The sequence below is a fragment of the Sturnira hondurensis genome, unplaced genomic scaffold (assembly GCF_014824575.4).
Source record: "Sturnira hondurensis isolate 20B ecotype Veracruz unplaced genomic scaffold, ASM1482457v3 Scaffold0013559, whole genome shotgun sequence".
Lineage (NCBI taxonomy): Eukaryota > Metazoa > Chordata > Mammalia > Chiroptera > Phyllostomidae > Sturnira > Sturnira hondurensis.
In genome coordinates this window covers 5,381,281-5,399,847 of record NW_028086190.1, presented here as the reverse complement: position 1 = coordinate 5,399,847, position 18,567 = coordinate 5,381,281, and the positions used below count along the sequence as shown (strand labels likewise).

General features: G+C 38.2%; 1 protein-coding gene across 2 annotated transcripts in view; it reads left to right on the top strand.

The window, feature by feature from the left end:
- SNAPC3 (small nuclear RNA activating complex polypeptide 3) overlaps positions 1 to 18,567 on the top strand; it is a 41,931-nt gene that overhangs the window by 597 nt on the left and 22,767 nt on the right. For both annotated transcript variants that reach the window (XM_037061936.1, XM_037061935.1), the window contains exons 2-3: positions 652 to 729; positions 10,115 to 10,199. In XM_037061936.1, the coding sequence (XP_036917831.1) occupies positions 652 to 729; positions 10,115 to 10,199 (163 nt within the window). The remainder of the gene's footprint in view (positions 1 to 651; positions 730 to 10,114; positions 10,200 to 18,567) is intronic.

Below are 18,567 nucleotides of genomic sequence, written 5' to 3'. Positions count from 1 at the left end.
ATGTAGAAAAGCAATCAGTAACAACGACGCGTACCTGCGGTTGACAGATGCTTTGACAATAGAGGAACGGTAAGGAAGAGGAGTGTTAAAACCTTGATTAACTGGGGTCTCTTTGGGGGCCTATGCTATTACTGAAATTTACTCCCCAGGTGCCTTAGTTGGGGTGAAAATACAAAAGTAACTTAAAAAATTTTTTTTTCTTCACTTAACACAGTATTGGCCTCCTTCAGTCGACGGTATATGCTTTTATGTATAGAATATCCGCACAGAAATCTTTGCCTTGAATTCTGGCCGTCTCCGAGCTACCTGCTGGATTTTATGTGACTTTTTTTTTAATGACTAGCTTCATTTTTTAAAAAGATTTTATTTGTTCATCTTTAGAGGGGAAGGGAAGGAGAGAAGGAGAGAAATATTAATGTATGATTGCCTCTTGTGAGTTCCCTGCTGGGAACTGGCCTGCAACCCAGACACGTGCCCTGACTGGGAATTGAACCGCCATCCTTTGGTTCCCAGGCCCGCACTGAATCCACAGAGCTACACCAGCCAGGGCAATGTGACTTCTTAATTATTCGGCAATGTATTCAGGGCACTATCCTGGCTCTCTGTAGACAAGATGCATGATTGCTTTTCCTTTTTCCTTTTTTATTTTAGCCTTGATAAACTGAAGTGCCTTGGGGAGGAGGAGGACCCGGAAGTTATCCCAGAGAATACGGACTTAGTGACTTTGGGGTATGAAAGACCTTGCTTTTATTATATGCTATAATGTGCTATTTATTTAAATTTTTCTCAGCATTACTCAAAAATTGTTGTCATCCCACCCCCTAAATTCAACCATTGTTAACATTCACTTATATTTGCTTTAATGTTTGTGAGATATATGCTATGTATTTTATTTTGTTGCTGAACCCATTCAGTAAGTTGCAGGCAGCATGTTGCTCCTAAAAATATTCTCCTACATTATCAGAGTGGTATTTTTACAACTAAGAAAATTAATAGGAAATACATAACCTCTCAGTAACCAGTCCACATTCAGATTTGTGTTTATTTTTATATGTGTATTTACAAACAGGTACAGTATTACAGAGGTACAGTAATCTAGTTAGATTTCAGGTGCAAGCTAAATACTATGTTGTTAGTGCCTCTCAAACTACCCTGTGAAAGATCAGTTTTTGTTTTTTGTTTTCTTTTTTGACAGAGCCACACTTCATAAAAAATAGGATAAAAATGAATTACTAGAAAAATGGAATTAAAAGACAAGCACAATAAAAGTCTAAAAACTCAGGCAGGCATTTTAACTCTGCCTTGGTTTCTTTTGTAATAGCTGCCAAATATGTTTCCCTTCCCTACTGCTAACACTGTATTGAGGTCAGTAACATTTGGAGCACTGTGAAAGACAGGGTCCTGTCTTTCATGGGTCCTGTCTGTCTTTCCTGGGTCCTGCCTTTCTTCCTCATTTGTTCATCACACTATCATTTGAACATGCTCATTTGCTAAGAAATTGTCAGTCGTTCTTTCTTCTGTGGACAGATTTCAAGCTCCTTACTTAGACTTTTGAAACTTTCCTCATAATATAGCTCAAATTTGCCTCTCTATATTCATTTTCAACCACTTTCTCTTTCAAATGGCTCAGAACACATACGGCTCCTCTCCCATCTGAAACCTACTCAGTCTCCGAGGCCCGAAGATTACTTTCCACATTACGTACAACCCCGTCTCTCCTCTCAGGAGTATGTGTACTTACAATGTCTAGGAATCTTCTAATGTTTTTAAAGTCTTTTTAAATTTATTTTTTATTTATCTTTAGAGGGGAAGGGAAGGAGAGAGGGAGAGAAGTATCAATGTATGGTTGCCTCTGGTGTGTCTCTTGCTGGGAACTGGCCTGCAACCCAGGCATGTGCCCTGACTGGGAATTGAACTGCGATCATGTGGTTCGCAGGCCCGTGCTCAATCCACTGAGCTACACCAGCCAGAGCTAAAGTCTTTTATAATGGAGCCTTGAAGGCTCCAAAACTTTTTCATTTGTGCATTGCCCTTAAGCCTATCATACTGTTTTGCTGCAGTTGGTGCTCTTCTATTGTAGATTGATTAGTTGGACTTTTCTAAAACACACATCTGATTGTGTCACTCTTGCTAAAAACCTTTCAGTGACTCATAGGCAGAAGTCCTGAGTTCTTAAGGGACTCACAGGGCCTCTACAGAATGGATCTTGCTGGTCTCTTTAGCTCCATTCCAGAGATATCTGCTCCATTCCAGCCATACTATAGTTCTTTTTTAGTTCCTGGAATGTGCTCTCAGTCCTGGCCTTTTTGCCTGCAGCACTTCCTAGTCCCCATCCTTCTGGTTTTGCTGGCTTTTACTTACCCCTCAAGTCTCAGCTGAAGGGTTAAGGATTTCATTTAGAACCCCTTCTATGCTTATGGAGCCCCCATACTTCTCTATTAAGATACTCATCACACTTACAATATACATGTTTAATTTTGTATTTTTCTGGGTAGACTTAAGTTTCATAAGTTATATCTGTCACACATGCTACCATATCCCCAATTCCTAGAACTTTGGCACATAATTGGGGAGTCAGTAGGTATTTATGGAATGAATGGAATAAATGAAATTTCCATTAACCTGAGGAAAGGGATTTTTAAAGATTAGCTAATGATAATTATTACAAAGCATACTATTTTTGTTATAGTTAATAACATACTAATTGGCTTAAAATTTATTATGCTGTGTTCAATTGTAATTATTAGACTACTTTACACATTGCTTCCCCTGGCTGTTTTCTCTTACTAGATCAACTGGATCTCCTTGGTTGTCCTCTCATCCCTTCCATAGGAAATGTTGGTAGAATTATATATAATCTAATGTGAAAGGAGTTAGTGCAGCATTCCTCTGCTGGGATTATTTTGAAGTACTTTAAAACTATCATATTTAAAATATAACTAATATTTATCTAAACAGACCTACAGATAAATTAGACATGTACTAAAAACCAAAATCTATATCTTTATACTTTCTCTTTCTAAACTTCTCACCAACAATCTAAAAATATGAAAATAAAAACAAAATATAAGTACATGACCCATTTAATATGGCATAAAATAAATACATTTTTCATACTTTTTTTCCTTGTCTAACAAAGGAGCTAGTGGAACCATTTTATGCACGTAGATGGGAAAAATGTTAGTTGATAGAGACCGATTATCCTTTGATATATCCACAGCAAGTTAAGCGACTTATCTTTATCATTTTAATTTTTTTGACTACTTAAAGAAGATTTTAATTTCTAGGAAAGGAGACGTAATTGTCACTAGAGGATGCTGCTGAAACATATCTATCCTCCCAAAAGCTTCAGCAACGTTACTTTTAATACAATAGCAGTTTCAGTTAAAATAGTCAGCTCATCCTTCTCATTTCTCCAGCCAAGAAAGCGCTGTTCACTGCATCATTTAAAGGATGATGAGCAGGCACTTTAGAGCCCTTCAAGAAAAAGAGATCCCTGGCTGGTGTGGCTCAGTAAATTGAATGCCAGCCTATAAACCAAAGGGTCACCAGTTCCATTCCCAGTCAGGGCACATGCCTGGGTTGTGGGCCAGATCCCCAGTAGGGGGTGCACCAGAGGCAACCACACATTGATGTTTCTCTCCCTCTCTTTATCCCTCCCTTCCCTTCTCTCTAAAAATAAATAAAATCTTCAAAAAAAAAGAAAAATGGATGAAATCACAGACATAAAAAGTGAGGATGAAATAACCATTGGAATACTGTTGGTTACTCCATTTTATTTAAAAAAAATAACCATTTTTTTAAATTATAGGAGACTACCTAGCAGGGCCTAGCAGCCCACTGACTGGCCACTTGTTTTTCTTTTTAAATATTTTTTACATATTGGCTATGACTGCTTTTGAACTAAAGTGGCAAGTTGAGAAGTTGTGAAACAGAACATATGGCTCACAACCTAAAATATTTATCCTTTGGCCCCCTTAAGGAAGAGTTTATTGATCCCTGCTCTATAGAAATAAATCTGAAAACTTAGATGAAATAGATAACTTCCTAGGAAAAGACAAATTACTGAAATTAACCATATTAGACCAGTTTTCATAGAAAAATAGGGAAAGTTATTTAAGAAACTGTCCCACAAAAATTCAAGGTCTAGATAATTCACAGAACAATTCTACCAAACATTCCAAGACCAGATAAATTGCATTCCTGGGACTTCCAGGAATGCAAGTTCCAATGCTCTAGGACCTTGAAAGGAAAAAAATTTTCTTAATTTTTATGAAGCAAATATAACACTGATACTTAAACTAGATAAAGACATTACAAAGAAAGAAAACTTGAGATTAATATCACTCAACACTCAGAAAATATTAGCAGACAGTTGAACACCATATAAGGAAAAAATTTGCCCTGGTTGGTGTGGCTCAGTGGATTGAGCACCAGCCTTTAGACCAAAGGGTCACCATTTTGAATCAAATCTTCAAACAATAAGAAGAAAGAAGAAGAAAAAAATTACACCAGGACCAAGTGGGATTTATTCCAGGAATGCAAGGATGGTTCATCCTTAGGACATCTATTAATATTATATTAATGGATCTATAGGTGGAAATCACTTGATTATTTCCAGAGATGCTAAAAAAGCCTTTAACAAAATTCAGTACCCACTGATGATAAAACTCTCAAGGAAATGGAAATTGTAGAGTTACTGTTCTAATATGGTAAAATATATATACTTTAGTTGTAAAGTTAGTGTCTTGTTTAATAGAGAAATGGACAAGCAAACATGTCCATTTATCTCCACTACTTTGCAACATTGTAAAGTAGCTGTAAGTATTAACTATGTAAGTTGGCAAGAGTAGGTGAAGATAAACTAGTTCTGTTTGCAAATGATGTAATAGTATACCTGGAAAATCCTGAATAAATCATTGCTGAAACAGATATGAAACATGAAAAGCAAGAATCTAGTATAATAGCAGGATGAAAATGGAAACAATAGCCTGCATACATACAAAAAACAAACAGGACAGAATGGTAAAGAAAATCTTATTAACAGTAGTCAAAAAGAAGGTTAAATATTAAGGAATAAACTTAACAAGAAATGTGTAAAATTAGATGAAAATTGCAAAACACTCCTGAAATACTGAGAAAAAGACTTGAAAAAATTGGAAGAGATCTTTTGTTCTTGGGTAGGAATATTAAACATAATGATGGCAGTTATTTCTAAGTTACTTTATAAATAAAGTGTAATTCAGATAAAAATACCAGCAGTATTGATTATTTTATGGAGTTAGACAAGTTGATAATAAAATTCATATGGGATATATGCAATAATAATTAGGAAGAATTCTGGAGGGAATATTGTGAGGGCATAGGGATTTTTACCAGATACTAGAATATACTACAGTCTTTATAATGAAAACAGTGGGTGCTAGCTCATAAATAGCCAAAAAAAACCCACCGTGGAATAGAAGAAAGAGTTCAGTTATATTTAAATAGGTATGGAAATTTAGTACAACATTATACATAAGAATAAACTCCAGGGATTAGGAATTGAATATAGAGAATGAAACATACAAACCTCAGTATAGTGAAAGGCTTTCTAAGTGTGATTAAAATTAGAGGCAATGAAAGAAAAAGATTAATAAAATTAACTACGTAGCAATAAAGAAATTTACATGTTAAAAAAACACCATAAATAAAGTCAAAAGACAGTTGCCAAACTTGGAGAAAATATAACATTCCACAAGAGCTAATAACCGTAATTACAGGGTAGGACAAAAATAGATTTATAGTTTGAATGCATGGAACAGTTTATTATTATTTATTATTGTATTATTTTCCATGTGAACAACTATAAACCTGCTTTTGCCTCACTCTGTATATTAGACCTTGAAAGTGGAAGGATAGAGACCAAAAACCCCGTGGAAAAATGGGGAAGTCCTGGCCAGGTAGCTCAGCTTGTTGGAGCATCGTCCTGATACTCCAGGGTTGTGGGTTCAGTCCCTGGTCAGTGCACGTACAAGAAACAACCAATGAATGAATAAATAAGTGGAATAACAAATTGATGTTTCCTTCTCGCCTTCCTCTGTCTTTTCTCCCTCTCTTCCTCTCTCAAAACAACAACAAAAAATTTTAAATAAATTATTTAAAAACAAAAAGTGGGGAAAAGGTATGAGCCAATAATTTACACATAAAAATGACTCACAAACATGAAAAATGCTCCAGCATAGTCATAATTAAAGAATATCTTCTTAGACTGGCACAAATTAAAAAATATACTTTTGATGAGGCTTGGGGAAACAGGCATTTTTTTTTGTACACTGCTGATGGAAATGCAAATTGCTGCAACCTTCTCTAAAGAAATTTGGTAATGCCTCACACAAAATTCCATAGTCACATACCTTTTGACCCAGTAGTCCTATTTCTAGCAATTTATTCTGAAGATGGACCTCCAACATTATGAAAATACATTATGTATGAGGTTAATAATTGCAGCATTGCTTATTAACTACAAAATACTTGAAATACCCTAAATATAGATACATAGGAAAGTGTTGAACAAACTGAGACATCCACAATGTGGAGTATTACAGGGCAACTATACTAAAAGATGATGAAAGTTGAACCTATAGAGTGATTTCTTTGAAATACTGTTACATGGAAAAAGCAAAGCCCGAAAGCATATGCTACCCTTCATATATGACAGAACATTTTCTAAGTGTCAATTTAATGTCTCTCATCTACAAATTTATCTTTTTTGGTCTGCTTTTTAAAATGGGTCTTGGACCTTTAAAGTTTTTCCTTTGCCAACTAGCACAGTGTTAAACTTTGTCAATAAAGGGCACAGGAGACTTTGCAGGAAGAGTTTTGCCTCTTGGTTGTGCAGACTCAGCAGGATCCTGAAGTGCACACAGTTTTGCAGTGCCCATTCCCTAGAGTGCCCATTGGTCATTAACACCCATCACCCAGTTGCTTTCCCTGCAACTTTACTCCCCTTGATACCTCCCCTAAACAACTTGTTCTGACATTCTTTTTTTAAAAAAATATTTTATTTATTTATTTTTAGAGAGAGGGGAAGGGAAGGAGAAAGAGTGGAAGAGAAACATCAATTTGTGGTTGCCTCTCATGTGTCCCCCACTGGGGACCTGGCCCACAACCAGGCATGTGCCGTGACTGGGAATTGAGCCAGCGACCCTTTGCTTCACAGGCCCGTGCTCAATCCACTGAGCTACACCAGCCAGGGCATTTTTCTGGCATTCTTGAAGGTGGATTTCCAGCAGGACCCACTGATGGTGCAGCATAGCAACTTTTCTGTCATTCAGTGAGTACAGCCATACCCATCCCAGCAAGTCCTGGGAGCTTAGTCCTGAGGAGAGAAAAAAGGAGACTTCTTGTGTACTTTTTCTCAGATGAAGAGATAGGGTGCTCCTTATATCTTTTATTTCTATATTCTGTAGCATTCCACTTACTTGCCAATCCCTCATTACTCCAGTTCTCTGTTAAAGTTAATAATTCTTTAGATTAATCTTTCTCTGTTCAATTTTTGCCTCACTGTGCTTAATTTTTTTCTCCTAACTGAACTCAGACTGATACAGAAAGGAATATGAGAAAACACTAGGTGTCTGCTTACTTGAACAAAAGAAATGGAAAGGATAAACCAGAACTATAGCAATTAGTTATCTATGGGGGTACAAAGTAAGGAGGAAATGGGAACATGTTAGTAGAGAGACAGAGATGGAATGATACTTTTTTTAGTATATTTTTTATAACTGACTTTTAGAACCATAGTGATGTTTCACATGTTTTTCACTTACCCCAAAAGTAATCAGACAATTAAAATCATCAGAATACGGGTTGGACAGCCCAAAATAGAATACAAAACCAACAAGGGAGCCTAACAGTGCTATGAAAGAATGACATGAATACACTGAAGAGAAGGAGAAGGAACTAATCTGAGCTCTGTGCTGAAGTATATCTGGACTCAGTGTTACAGGACTGAAGACACAACTGTTTGTGAGTCAGTGTTTCTCATAGCTGTGTAGGTTAGCAACTTGGAAAGTGTGCACCTTCTAGAATTAAGGTAATGGGTCGTAAACAATGGGAATTGGGTTTCTCACTTGTAGAGAAAGAAGTTTTAAACAAGGAAAGGTTGAAGGATAAGATGAATACTGTGATTTTAGTTTGGGATTGGAAGTATCAGTATTAACTCATGGTTTTAAATATAAAACAGATGGAAAAATACAGATATTTGTACACATATGGATTAGTATAGATGTGTTTCCTGCCTGGGGTGAGAAGCCTAGAAACAGTGACTGCAGTAACAATGAGAATGCCTGGAGCCTGGATACTGGTCTCCAAACCCCTGTCTCCAATAAGGGAATTCGGGCTTGTAGGGAAAGCAGTTGATTCCAGGGCTGAGATGGGAAAATAGAAGATGGGCCTGGAGCCTCCTGTCGTGCCAGAAAGTGAGAACAGGCAATAGCAACAGCAACAAAAAAGCTTGTTGAAAAAAACAGGAGCCAACCTGAAGAAGCTCCTAATGGCCAGAGCTAGAACAATTTGAGCAACAAAATAATGGTAGTATTAGGATTTAACCTACAGAACAAAATAAATACCTATGACTTTAACATAATTGATTACCGTATTTTTTTAGACCATAAGATGCACCTAGGTTTTAGAGGAGGAAAATAGAGAAATTTTTTGAAGCAAAAAATGTGATAAAATATTTAATATCATAATATTTCACCAATGTAAATGTAAACAGAACTCAGCAGGAGCATTAACACCATTGTTCGTCCCAAATGGCAGGGGGCGGGGGTGCATCCAGCGGGGGTCTGGAAAATATGGTAAATGGGAGAAAAGAGACAGGTCTTCCTCATAATATCAATGAATAATGTAGAATGAAGGAAATAGAGAATTACCACTAGGCAAACTATAGTAATAAATGTTTAGCATTCACAGTAGTGGTCTACTGTGAAAGCTAAAATTTCTGGATGAAAGTTTGAGGAGAAACAAGATTTGCATAGTTTCAAAGTGTTTTTCACCCAAATAATTATCAAGTACAAAGGAAAAGTATCTATGAAATGTAGGAACCTGGCAAACAAGCTAAACATCACCAGTAATAAGACATACAGGGTGGGGCAAAAGTAGTTTTACAGTCATGAGTATGCAAAACACAGAGTTCATTCTTGTATTATTGTTTATAAGTTATTGTATTATTTCCCATGTGAGCAACTGTAAATCTACCTTTGCCCCACCCAGTATTACTATTAACATCCTGAACCTCATGATTGTAGAGTGAAGGACATCATCATTGATGTGATACTCTTTTTTTTTAAACTTTATTTTTGTTTCTTTCTTTATTTTTTTAGAGGGGCAGGGAGGGAGAAGGAGAGGGAGAGAATTATCAATGCAAGATAGAAATTTTGCTTGCCTTCCCTATGCGCCCTTCACTGGGGGTGAAACCTGCAACCCAGGCATGTGCCCTGACTGGGAATTGAACCAGCAACTTTTCGGTTTGTGGGACAGTGCTCAACCAGCTTGAGCCACACCAGCTGGGGTGTTCTGGTAATATTCTTGTAGCACTTAAATAAAAATAAAACAAATTTAAAAGAAAATAAAGTCAACAGAAAAAAAATGTATGGGCTTACGCTAATCATTGACTGCTGTTTGGGAGACAGCCGTCAAACCAAATTGCAGGGCACGCACTAAATAACTGAACAGAGCCCCTCAGAAGTGTCAAGATCATGAAAGACAAGGAGAAACTGCTGACCTGGAAAAGATTGGAGGAAAAAGACATGAGAAGTGCAATGTGGTGTCCTGCTCAGGATACTGGGACAGAAAAAGGGCATTCAATTTAAGTATTTGTTAAGTTCTAAAAAGGTCTATATTGTTAATAATATTGTATTAATGTTAATTTCCTGGTTTTGATAATTAGTCTATAGTCATACAAGATGTTAACATAGGGGAATCCAGCTGTTCTCTCATTAGAGAACTCTTTGTACTATTTTTGCAGCTTTTAAGTCTAAAATTCGTTCAGAATAAAAAATTTAATATTAAAGATGCATTTGAAGTTCTAGTAAAGAATGTTGAAGTTTGATTTTCTTTGTATTTATGACAGTGTCAGAAAGAGGCTTTTGGAACATCGAGAAGAAACAATAACGATAGATCGAGTCTGCAGACAAGAAACATTTGCATATGAGATGGTAAGAGTCATTTTCTTTACCTTTTCCCATGCAACAATAAACTCTGTCATTGCATGAGTGTTAGTGATGACTGTGTGGTGGTTTATACTTAGTTGAAAGTAAACTAAAGAAACTATTGGAGGACTTCCACCAAGATGGAGGTGTAGGTGGAAACACTGCCTTCTCCCACAACCAAGTTTAAAGAAAACAAAGTTTTAGTAAACAAAAACACAGCCAAAACACAGAAAATTGAACTATACAGAAGTCCGAGAACAACGAACCATTTAACTGGACTGGTAAGAGGGGCGGAGCCAGCAGCGGAGCAGGGTCCAGCAGGAAAGATCCCCTGACCCAGGCATGCAGGCAGCTGTGGGCGGATCCCAGGTGTGGGGTTGTGACTGGAGGACCCAGTAAGGGCGCAAGGAGACAGGCTGAGCATGGTCACACATTCGTGCACAGATAAACCAGCGAAGGAGCGAACAGTGAGACAGACTGTGCAGGCCCCAGCGGCAGGAAGCAGCAGAGGAACTACCATTGCCCCTTCTGACCCTGCCCCCACATACAGTGTCACAACCCAGCCCTGGTGAACACCTAGGGCTCCACTCTTCATACAGAACAGGCATGAACAGACCAAAATATGGCTCAAGAACTCAAAGCCCCAGAGCCGATAACTCTTAAGTGACCAGGAAATAGCCAATCTCTCAGATGCACAGTTCAAAAACACTGGTGATCAGGGTGCTCACAGAATTGGTTGATTTTAGTCACAAATTAGAGGAACAAATGAAGGCTAAACTAATTGAACTGAAGGGAAATGCACAGGAAACCAATAGTGATGGAAAAGAAACTGGGACTCAAATCAAGGGAGTGGACCAGAAGGAAGAAAGAAACAACCAAACATAAAAGAAGGAAGAAACAAAAATTCAAAAAAATGAGAGGCTTAGGAACCTCCAGGACATCTTTGAACACTCCAACATCCGAATTATAGGGGTAACCAGAAGGGGAAGAGGAACAGCCACGAGTGGAAAACTTATTTAAACAAATAATAAAGGAGAACTTCCCCAATAGACTTCCAGGAAATCCAGGAAGCTCAGAGAGTCCCAAAGAAGTTGGACCCAAGAAGGAACACACCAAGGCACATCATAATTACATTAGCCAAGATTAAAATGAAGGAGAATCCTGGAAGCAGCAAGGGATAAGGNATAGAATCCAAAGAACTTGAGACACGTGGTTATAAACTAAGGGGGGCAGAATGGTGGGGGAGGGAGGGTGTGGTTGGAAGGGATTGAAGGGGGGGAATAGAACAACTGTAATGGTATAATCAATAAAATATATTTAAAAAAAAAAAAGTATTCCAAGTCATGAAAGGCAAGGACCTCCATCCAAGATTGCTCTATTGAGCAAAGCTTTCATTTAGAATGGAAGGACAGATAAAGTGCTTCTCAGATAAGGTCAAGTTCAAGGAGTTCATCATCACCAAGCCCTTATTATATGAAATGTTAAAGGGACTTATCTAAAAAAAGAAGATAAAAAATATGAACAGTGAAAGGACAACAAACTCAGTTATTAACAACCACACCTAAAACAAAAGCAAACTAAGAGGACAGCTAGATCAGGAGTGGAACCATAGAAATGAAGATCAAAAGGAGGATTAGGAACAGGGGAGTGAGAGGAGGAAAAGCGGGGAGAAGGTACAGACAATAAGTAGCATAGATGGTAGGTAGAAAATAGGGGGGATGGCTAGAATAGTAGGGGAAATATAGAATCTAAAGAACTTGAGACACATGGTTATAAACTAAAGGGGAGGAATGGGAGGGAGGGGGTGTGCAGGGTGGAGGGGAATGAAGGGGGGCAATAAAACAACTGTAATGGCATAATTAATAAGATATAATTTTTTAAAAAATTTTATTTATTTATCTTTAGAGTGGAAGGGAAGGAGAGAGGGAGAGAGATAGCAATGTATGATTGCCTCTCATGGGTCCCCTGCTGGGAACTGGCCTGTAACCCAGGCATGTGTCCTGACTGGGAATGGAACCGAGATCTTTTGGTTCACAGGCCTGTGCTCAATCCACTGAGCTACACCAGCCAGGGCTAGACCCTCAGAATTTAAGTGATGACATAATTTACTCTCAAGTCGCTGTCTTTTCTTTATTCTTTAACATTTTGCTATTTATTTGGTTTTAGAGAGAGGGGAAGGGAGGGACAAAGAGCGAGAAACATTGATTGGTACCCTCTCACAGGTCCCCAACCAGGAACCTGGCCTGGAACCCAGTCATGTAACCTGACCAGGAATTGAACAGACAGCATTCAGGTTTGCAGGATGATACCCAATTTACCGAGCCACATGGATCAGGGCTGTCTTTATTTTTGGGGTTTAGCTTGGTCTTGCTCTGTGTCAGGCTAAATTCATGCCCTTTCACCACTCTATTCTTGGTATTTTTGTTCTGCTCCTGATCTTAGTTTCACTACTTTTTCCCATAATCTTATCTCTTGTGTAAAACGCTCAGAAAATTTAATATGCTGGGTAATGAGAAATGTGTTAATAGACATCTTGAAAATCTACAATGTGCCACACATGGTGTTGGGCACTTAATAGTCTATAGGGGCATGTATTGTTTTTCTCACTTATTTTTTATCATGTTAAAATTTATGTAACAATTTACTGTTTTAACAACTTTTAAATATTCATTTAAGTGACATATATATTCACAATGCTTTGTAAACATCACCAGAATCTTTTATCCCAAGCAGAAATTCTGTGACCATTACAATAATTCCTCCTTTTTCCTTCCCTAACTCCTGATAACCTCTGTTCTACTTTCTCTGTGAGTTTGCTTATTATAGATACTTCATATAAGTGGAATCATGCAATATCTGTCCTTTTGTTTCTGGCTTATTCGAGTGTTTTAAAGGATCATCTGTGCTATAGCATGTATGAGAACTTCAGTCCTTTTTATACCTGAATAATTGATCATATGGATATAACACCTTTTGTTTATTCATTTGTCTTTTGGTGGACCTTGGTTTTCTTCCACCTTTTGGCTATTGTAAATAATACTGCTGTGAACATTAGTGTACAAGTATGAGTTCAGTTTCAGTTCTTTACAGTATATACCTAGGAGGAGCATTGCTCGGTCATGTGGTAATCTTATTTTAACTTTATGAGCAACCACCAAACTGTTTCCCACAGTGGCTGCATCATTTTATATTCTCACCAGCAGTGCAGGAAGGTTCCAATTTCTCCACATCCTCATCACCACATCATTATCTGGGTTTTGTTAATAACCATCCTAGTGGGTGGGAAATGGTATCTCCTTATGGTTTTCATTTGCATTTCCCTATAAATTAGTGATGTTGGTAGTCTTTACACGGGTTTATTGGTTTGTATATCTTCTGTGGCAAAATGTCTATTAAAATTGTCAATTAAAAAAAAGATTTTATTTATTTATTTTTAGAGAGGGGCAGGGAGAGAGCTAGCGGGAGAGAAACATCAATGTGTGGTTGCCTCTTGCATGCCCCCCACTGGGGACCTGGCCTGCAACCCAGGCAGTGGGAATGGATCGGGCGACCCTTGGGTTTGTAGGCTGGCACTCAGTCCCCTGAGCCACACCAGCCAGGGTTCTGTATATGTTTGACCCTTGCCATATATATAATGGAAAAATATTTTCTATCATTTTATGGTCTGTCTTTTCATACTCTTGATAGTGTGATATACAAAAGTTTTAAAATTTGATGAAATTAAATTTATTCTTTTATTATCTGCGTAGTTGATGTCATATTAAGGAAAATATTGCTATATCCAATGCTTGAATATTTTCCCCTATGTTTTATTTTACGAGTTCTATGATTGTAGTTCTTAGTTTGAGCCTTTGATCCATTTCGAGTTATTTTTATTTTATTTTATTTTCATTTTGAGTTATTTTTATATATGCTATTAGGTAAAGGTTCAACTTCATTCTTTTACATATGGACATCCACTTTTCTTAGCACAAGTTGAAGAGTGTCCTTTCCGTATTGAATGGTCTTGGGACCCTTGTTGAAAGTCGATTGCATGTTAACTTTATTTCTGAGTTCTCTAGTCCATTGGTCTATATGTCTGTCTGTAGCTTGATACCACATTGTTTTGATTTCTGTAGCTTTTTGTGATCATTTTTTGAAATTTGGAAATGAGAGTGTTTCAATTTTGTTCTTTTTCACAACTTTTCAGGATGGGTTTTTCTATGTTTGCAAAAAAATTTGAGGTTTTGATAGGGATTGCATTTAATATATGTAACATTTGGGTACTATGTCACCTTAACAATATTAAGTCTTTCAATCCATGAGCAGAGATGCAAGGTTTATAGTTTTTTTTTATATAGAAGTCTTCCATGTGTATTGTTAAATTTATTCCTTTCAATGCTATTTTAAATGGAATTGTTTTCTTAATATTTTTCAAAAATTATTCATTGCTACTGTATAGAAATACAACTGATTTTTATGTTTTGGTTTTATATCCTGTGACTTTGTTTAATTTCTTTATTAGTTCTAACAGGGTTTTTTTTTTTCTGTGAATTCTTCAGGATTTTGTACATAGAAAATTACACATGTCATAATTCTACAAACATAGTTTTATCTTTTTCCAATTCAGTTGCTTACTTGCTCTTTCTTCCTTCTTTCCTTTCTCCCCTTTGCTGTGGTTAGAATTTCTAGAACTGTGTCGAAACAAGTAGAAAGTACACATTCTTACATCAGTCTTTCACTATTGAGTATAATTTTAGTTGTGACTTGTTCACTTGTGACCTTTATCATTGTTAAATTCCCTTCTATTCTTAGTTTTTTTAGAGTTTTAACGTAAAAAGAGAATTGGATTTTGTCAAATGCTTTCTTTAGTGTCAGCTGAGATGATGATATGGGTTTCCCCCCATCATTCTGTTAGTGTGTTATATTACATTGTTTTATTTGTATGTGTTGAGCTTATCCTTGATCTTGAACATAAGTCCGACTTGCTTGTGGTGTATAACCTTTTTAATATGCTGTTGAATATAGTTTGCTAGTATTTTCTTTCATTTTGGCAATTATACTAATGAGGGATATTGGCCTGTAGTATTCTTGTAGTGTCTTTGTTTAATTTTGGTTTCAGAGTCTGTTCACCTTTGAATGAGTCAGGAAGTATTCCCTTGACTCTAAAAAGTTTTTCAGACTTGGAGAATGATTGGTGTTATTAACTTTCTTTGCTATTTGGTAGAATTTGCCAGTGAAGTAATCTAGTCCTGGACTTTTTCTTCATTAGGAGAGTCAGTCTCTACTTACATAGATCTATTTATATTTTCTGTTTCTTCTTCTTTTTTTTTTAAATATATTTTATTGATTATACCATTACAGTTGTTCTATTCCCCCCCTTCAATCCCCTCCACCCACACCCTCCCTCCCCCACCATTCTCCCCCCCTTAGTTTATAACCACGTGTCTCAAGTTCTTTGGATTCTATATTTCCCCCACTATTCTCGCCCTCCCCCCTATCTATTTTCTGCCTACCATCTATGCTATTTTCTGTGCATTCTCCCCTCTTCTCCCCCTCCCACTCCCCTGTTGCTAACCCTCCATGTGTTCTTCATTTCTATGGTTCCACTCCTGATCTAGCTGTCTTCTTGGTTTGCTTCTGTTTTAGGTGTGGTTGTTAATAACTGTGTGTTTGCTGTCCTTTCACTGTTCATCTTTTTCATCTTCTTTTTCTTATATAAGTCCCTTTAGCATTTCATATAATAAGGGCTTGGTGATGATGAACTCCTTGAACTTGACCTTATCTGAGAAGCACTTTATCTGTCCTTCCATTCTAAATGAAAGTTTTGCTGGATAAAGCAATCTTGGCTGTAGGTCTTTGGATTTCATGACTTGGAATACTTCTTTCCAGCCCCTTCTTGCCTGTAAGGTCTCTTTTGAGAAATCCGCTGACAGTCTGATGGGTACTCCTTTGTAGGTGACTGTCCCCTTATCCCTTGATGCTTCTAGGATTCTCTCCTTCATTTTGGTCTTGGCTAATGTAATTATGATGTGCCTTGGTGTGTTCCTTCTTGGGTCCAACTTCTTTGGCACTCTCTGAGCTTCCTGGATTTCCTGGAAGTCTATTTCCTTTGCCAGACTGGGGAAGTTCTCCTTTATTATTTGTTCAAATACGTTTTCCACTCGTGGCTGTTTCTTTCCCCCTTCTGGTACCCCTATAATTCGGATGTTGGAACGTTTAAAGATGTCCTGGAGGTTCCTAAGCCTCTCCTCATTTTTTTGAATTCTCATTTCTTCATTCCTTTCTGGTGGGATGTTTTGTTCTTCCTTCTGGTCCATTCCATTGATTTGAGTCCCCGTTTCCTTTCCATCACTATTGGTTTCCTGTGCATCTCCCTTCATTTCAATTAGTTTAGCCTTCATATGTTCCTCTAATTTGTGACTTTGTTCCTCTAATTTGTGACTATAATCTACCAGTTCTGTGAGCATCCTGATAAATAGTGCCCTGAATTGTGCTTCTGAAAGGCTGGCAATTTCTCGGTCGCTTAGAGTTATTGGCTCTGGGACTTTGAGTTTTTCTTGTGCCATCTTTCGGGTTGTTCGTGCCTGTTCCATAGCAGGATCAGAGCCCTAAAGTGTTCACTAGAACAGGGCAACTCAGTCGCTGGGTTGTGACGTTGTAGGTGGGGGCGGGGTCAAAGAGGGACAATGGCTCTCACTGGTCTTGCAGGGCAACTAAGTCGCTGGGTTGTGACGCTGTATGTGGGGGCGGGGTCAAAGAGGGACTCTGGCGTCCCGTCTGCTGCCTGCCGCCCTGGCCCTCACCGGTGCTGAAGGGCAACTAAGTCGCTGGGTTGTGACGCTGTATGTGGGGGTGGGGTCAGAGAGGGACTATGGCGTCCTGTCCGCCGCCTGCTGCCACGGCCCTCACCGGTGCCGCAGTTGCTGCTGTCACCGGGCCCATGCATTTCATCCCACTGCACGCAAGTGTGCCACCGCCGTCAGCCCTCGCCCCCTGGGGCCTGCGTGGTCTGTCTCACTGTGCGCGAATATGCGCCCGCAGTTTGCCCTGCACCCCAACTGGTTCCCGTCTGCCTGCGCGCCTGGGTCGGGGGCCCTGTCCTGCCCGACCCTGCTCGCTGCTGGCTCCGCCCCTCTTACCGTCCCCATTGAACGGTTAGATGTAGTCGGACTTCTGTATAATTCAATTTTCTGTCCTTTGGTTGTGTCTTTGTTTCTCCAAACCTTTGTTTTATTCAAACTTGGTTGTGGGAGAAGGCACAGTGTTTCCACCTATGCCTCCATCTTGGCGGAAGTCTATTTTCTGTTTCTTCTTGAGTCAGTTTTGATTTCATCCTGCTGGCTTCAGGTTTAGTTTGCTTTTCTTTTTCTAGTTCCTATTTCTTTACAGTTAGGTTATTGATTTCAGATTGTTAAGGTAGACTTTCATATTGCTACACTTTTTTTAAGGTAGGTGTTTATAGCTCTGAGTTTTTCTCTTTGTACTGCTTTTGCTGTATTTCAGGTTTTTTTAAAAAAGATTTTATTTATTTATTTCTAGAGAGGGGAAGGGAAGGAGAAAAAGAGGGAGAGAAACATTAATGTATGGTTGCCTCTTGCATGCCCCCTACTGGGGACCCGGCCTGCAACCTGTGGCCCTGACTGGGAATCGAACTGGTGACCCTTTGGTTTGCAGGCTGCCACTCAGTCCATTGAGTCACACAGCCAGGGCCATTTCATATGTTTCTTATGTTATGTTTCCTTTTCATTTGTCTCAAGGTATTTTCTAATTTCCCTTATGATTTCTTCTTGACCCACTGGTTGTTCCAAGTATAATTTCCACGTATCTGAATTTTCAGCTTTCCTTCTGTTACTGATTTCAAGTTTCATTTAATTGTGATTGGAAAGATACTTTTGTCCTGGCCAGGTAGCTCAGTTGGTTAGAGCATCATTCCAATATGACAAGGTTGCAGGTTTGATCCCTGGTCAGGGCATATACACGAGTCAACCAGTGAGTACATAAACAAGGGGAACAGCAATTTGATGTTTCTCTCTCTCTCCCCCACCCCCTCCCTCTCCTCTTCCCTCCCTCCCTTCGTTTCTCTACCTAAAATCAATAAATTTTTTAAAAAATAACTTGTATCATCTTTTTAAAAGATACTTTTTATGATTTTAGTCTTTTAAATTTATGAAGACTTGGTGGTCTATCTAGAGAATGGTTCTTGTGCACTTGAGAAGAATGCTATTCTGCTATTGTTGGAGTGTTCTCTATATCTATTAGGTCTTACTGGTTTATAGTGTTGTTCAAGGCTTCTGTTTCCTTACTAATTTTGTGTATAGTTTTTCTAGTGATTGAAATTGAAGTATTGACATTTCCAACTATTAACTGTAGAACTGTCTATTTATCCCTTCGG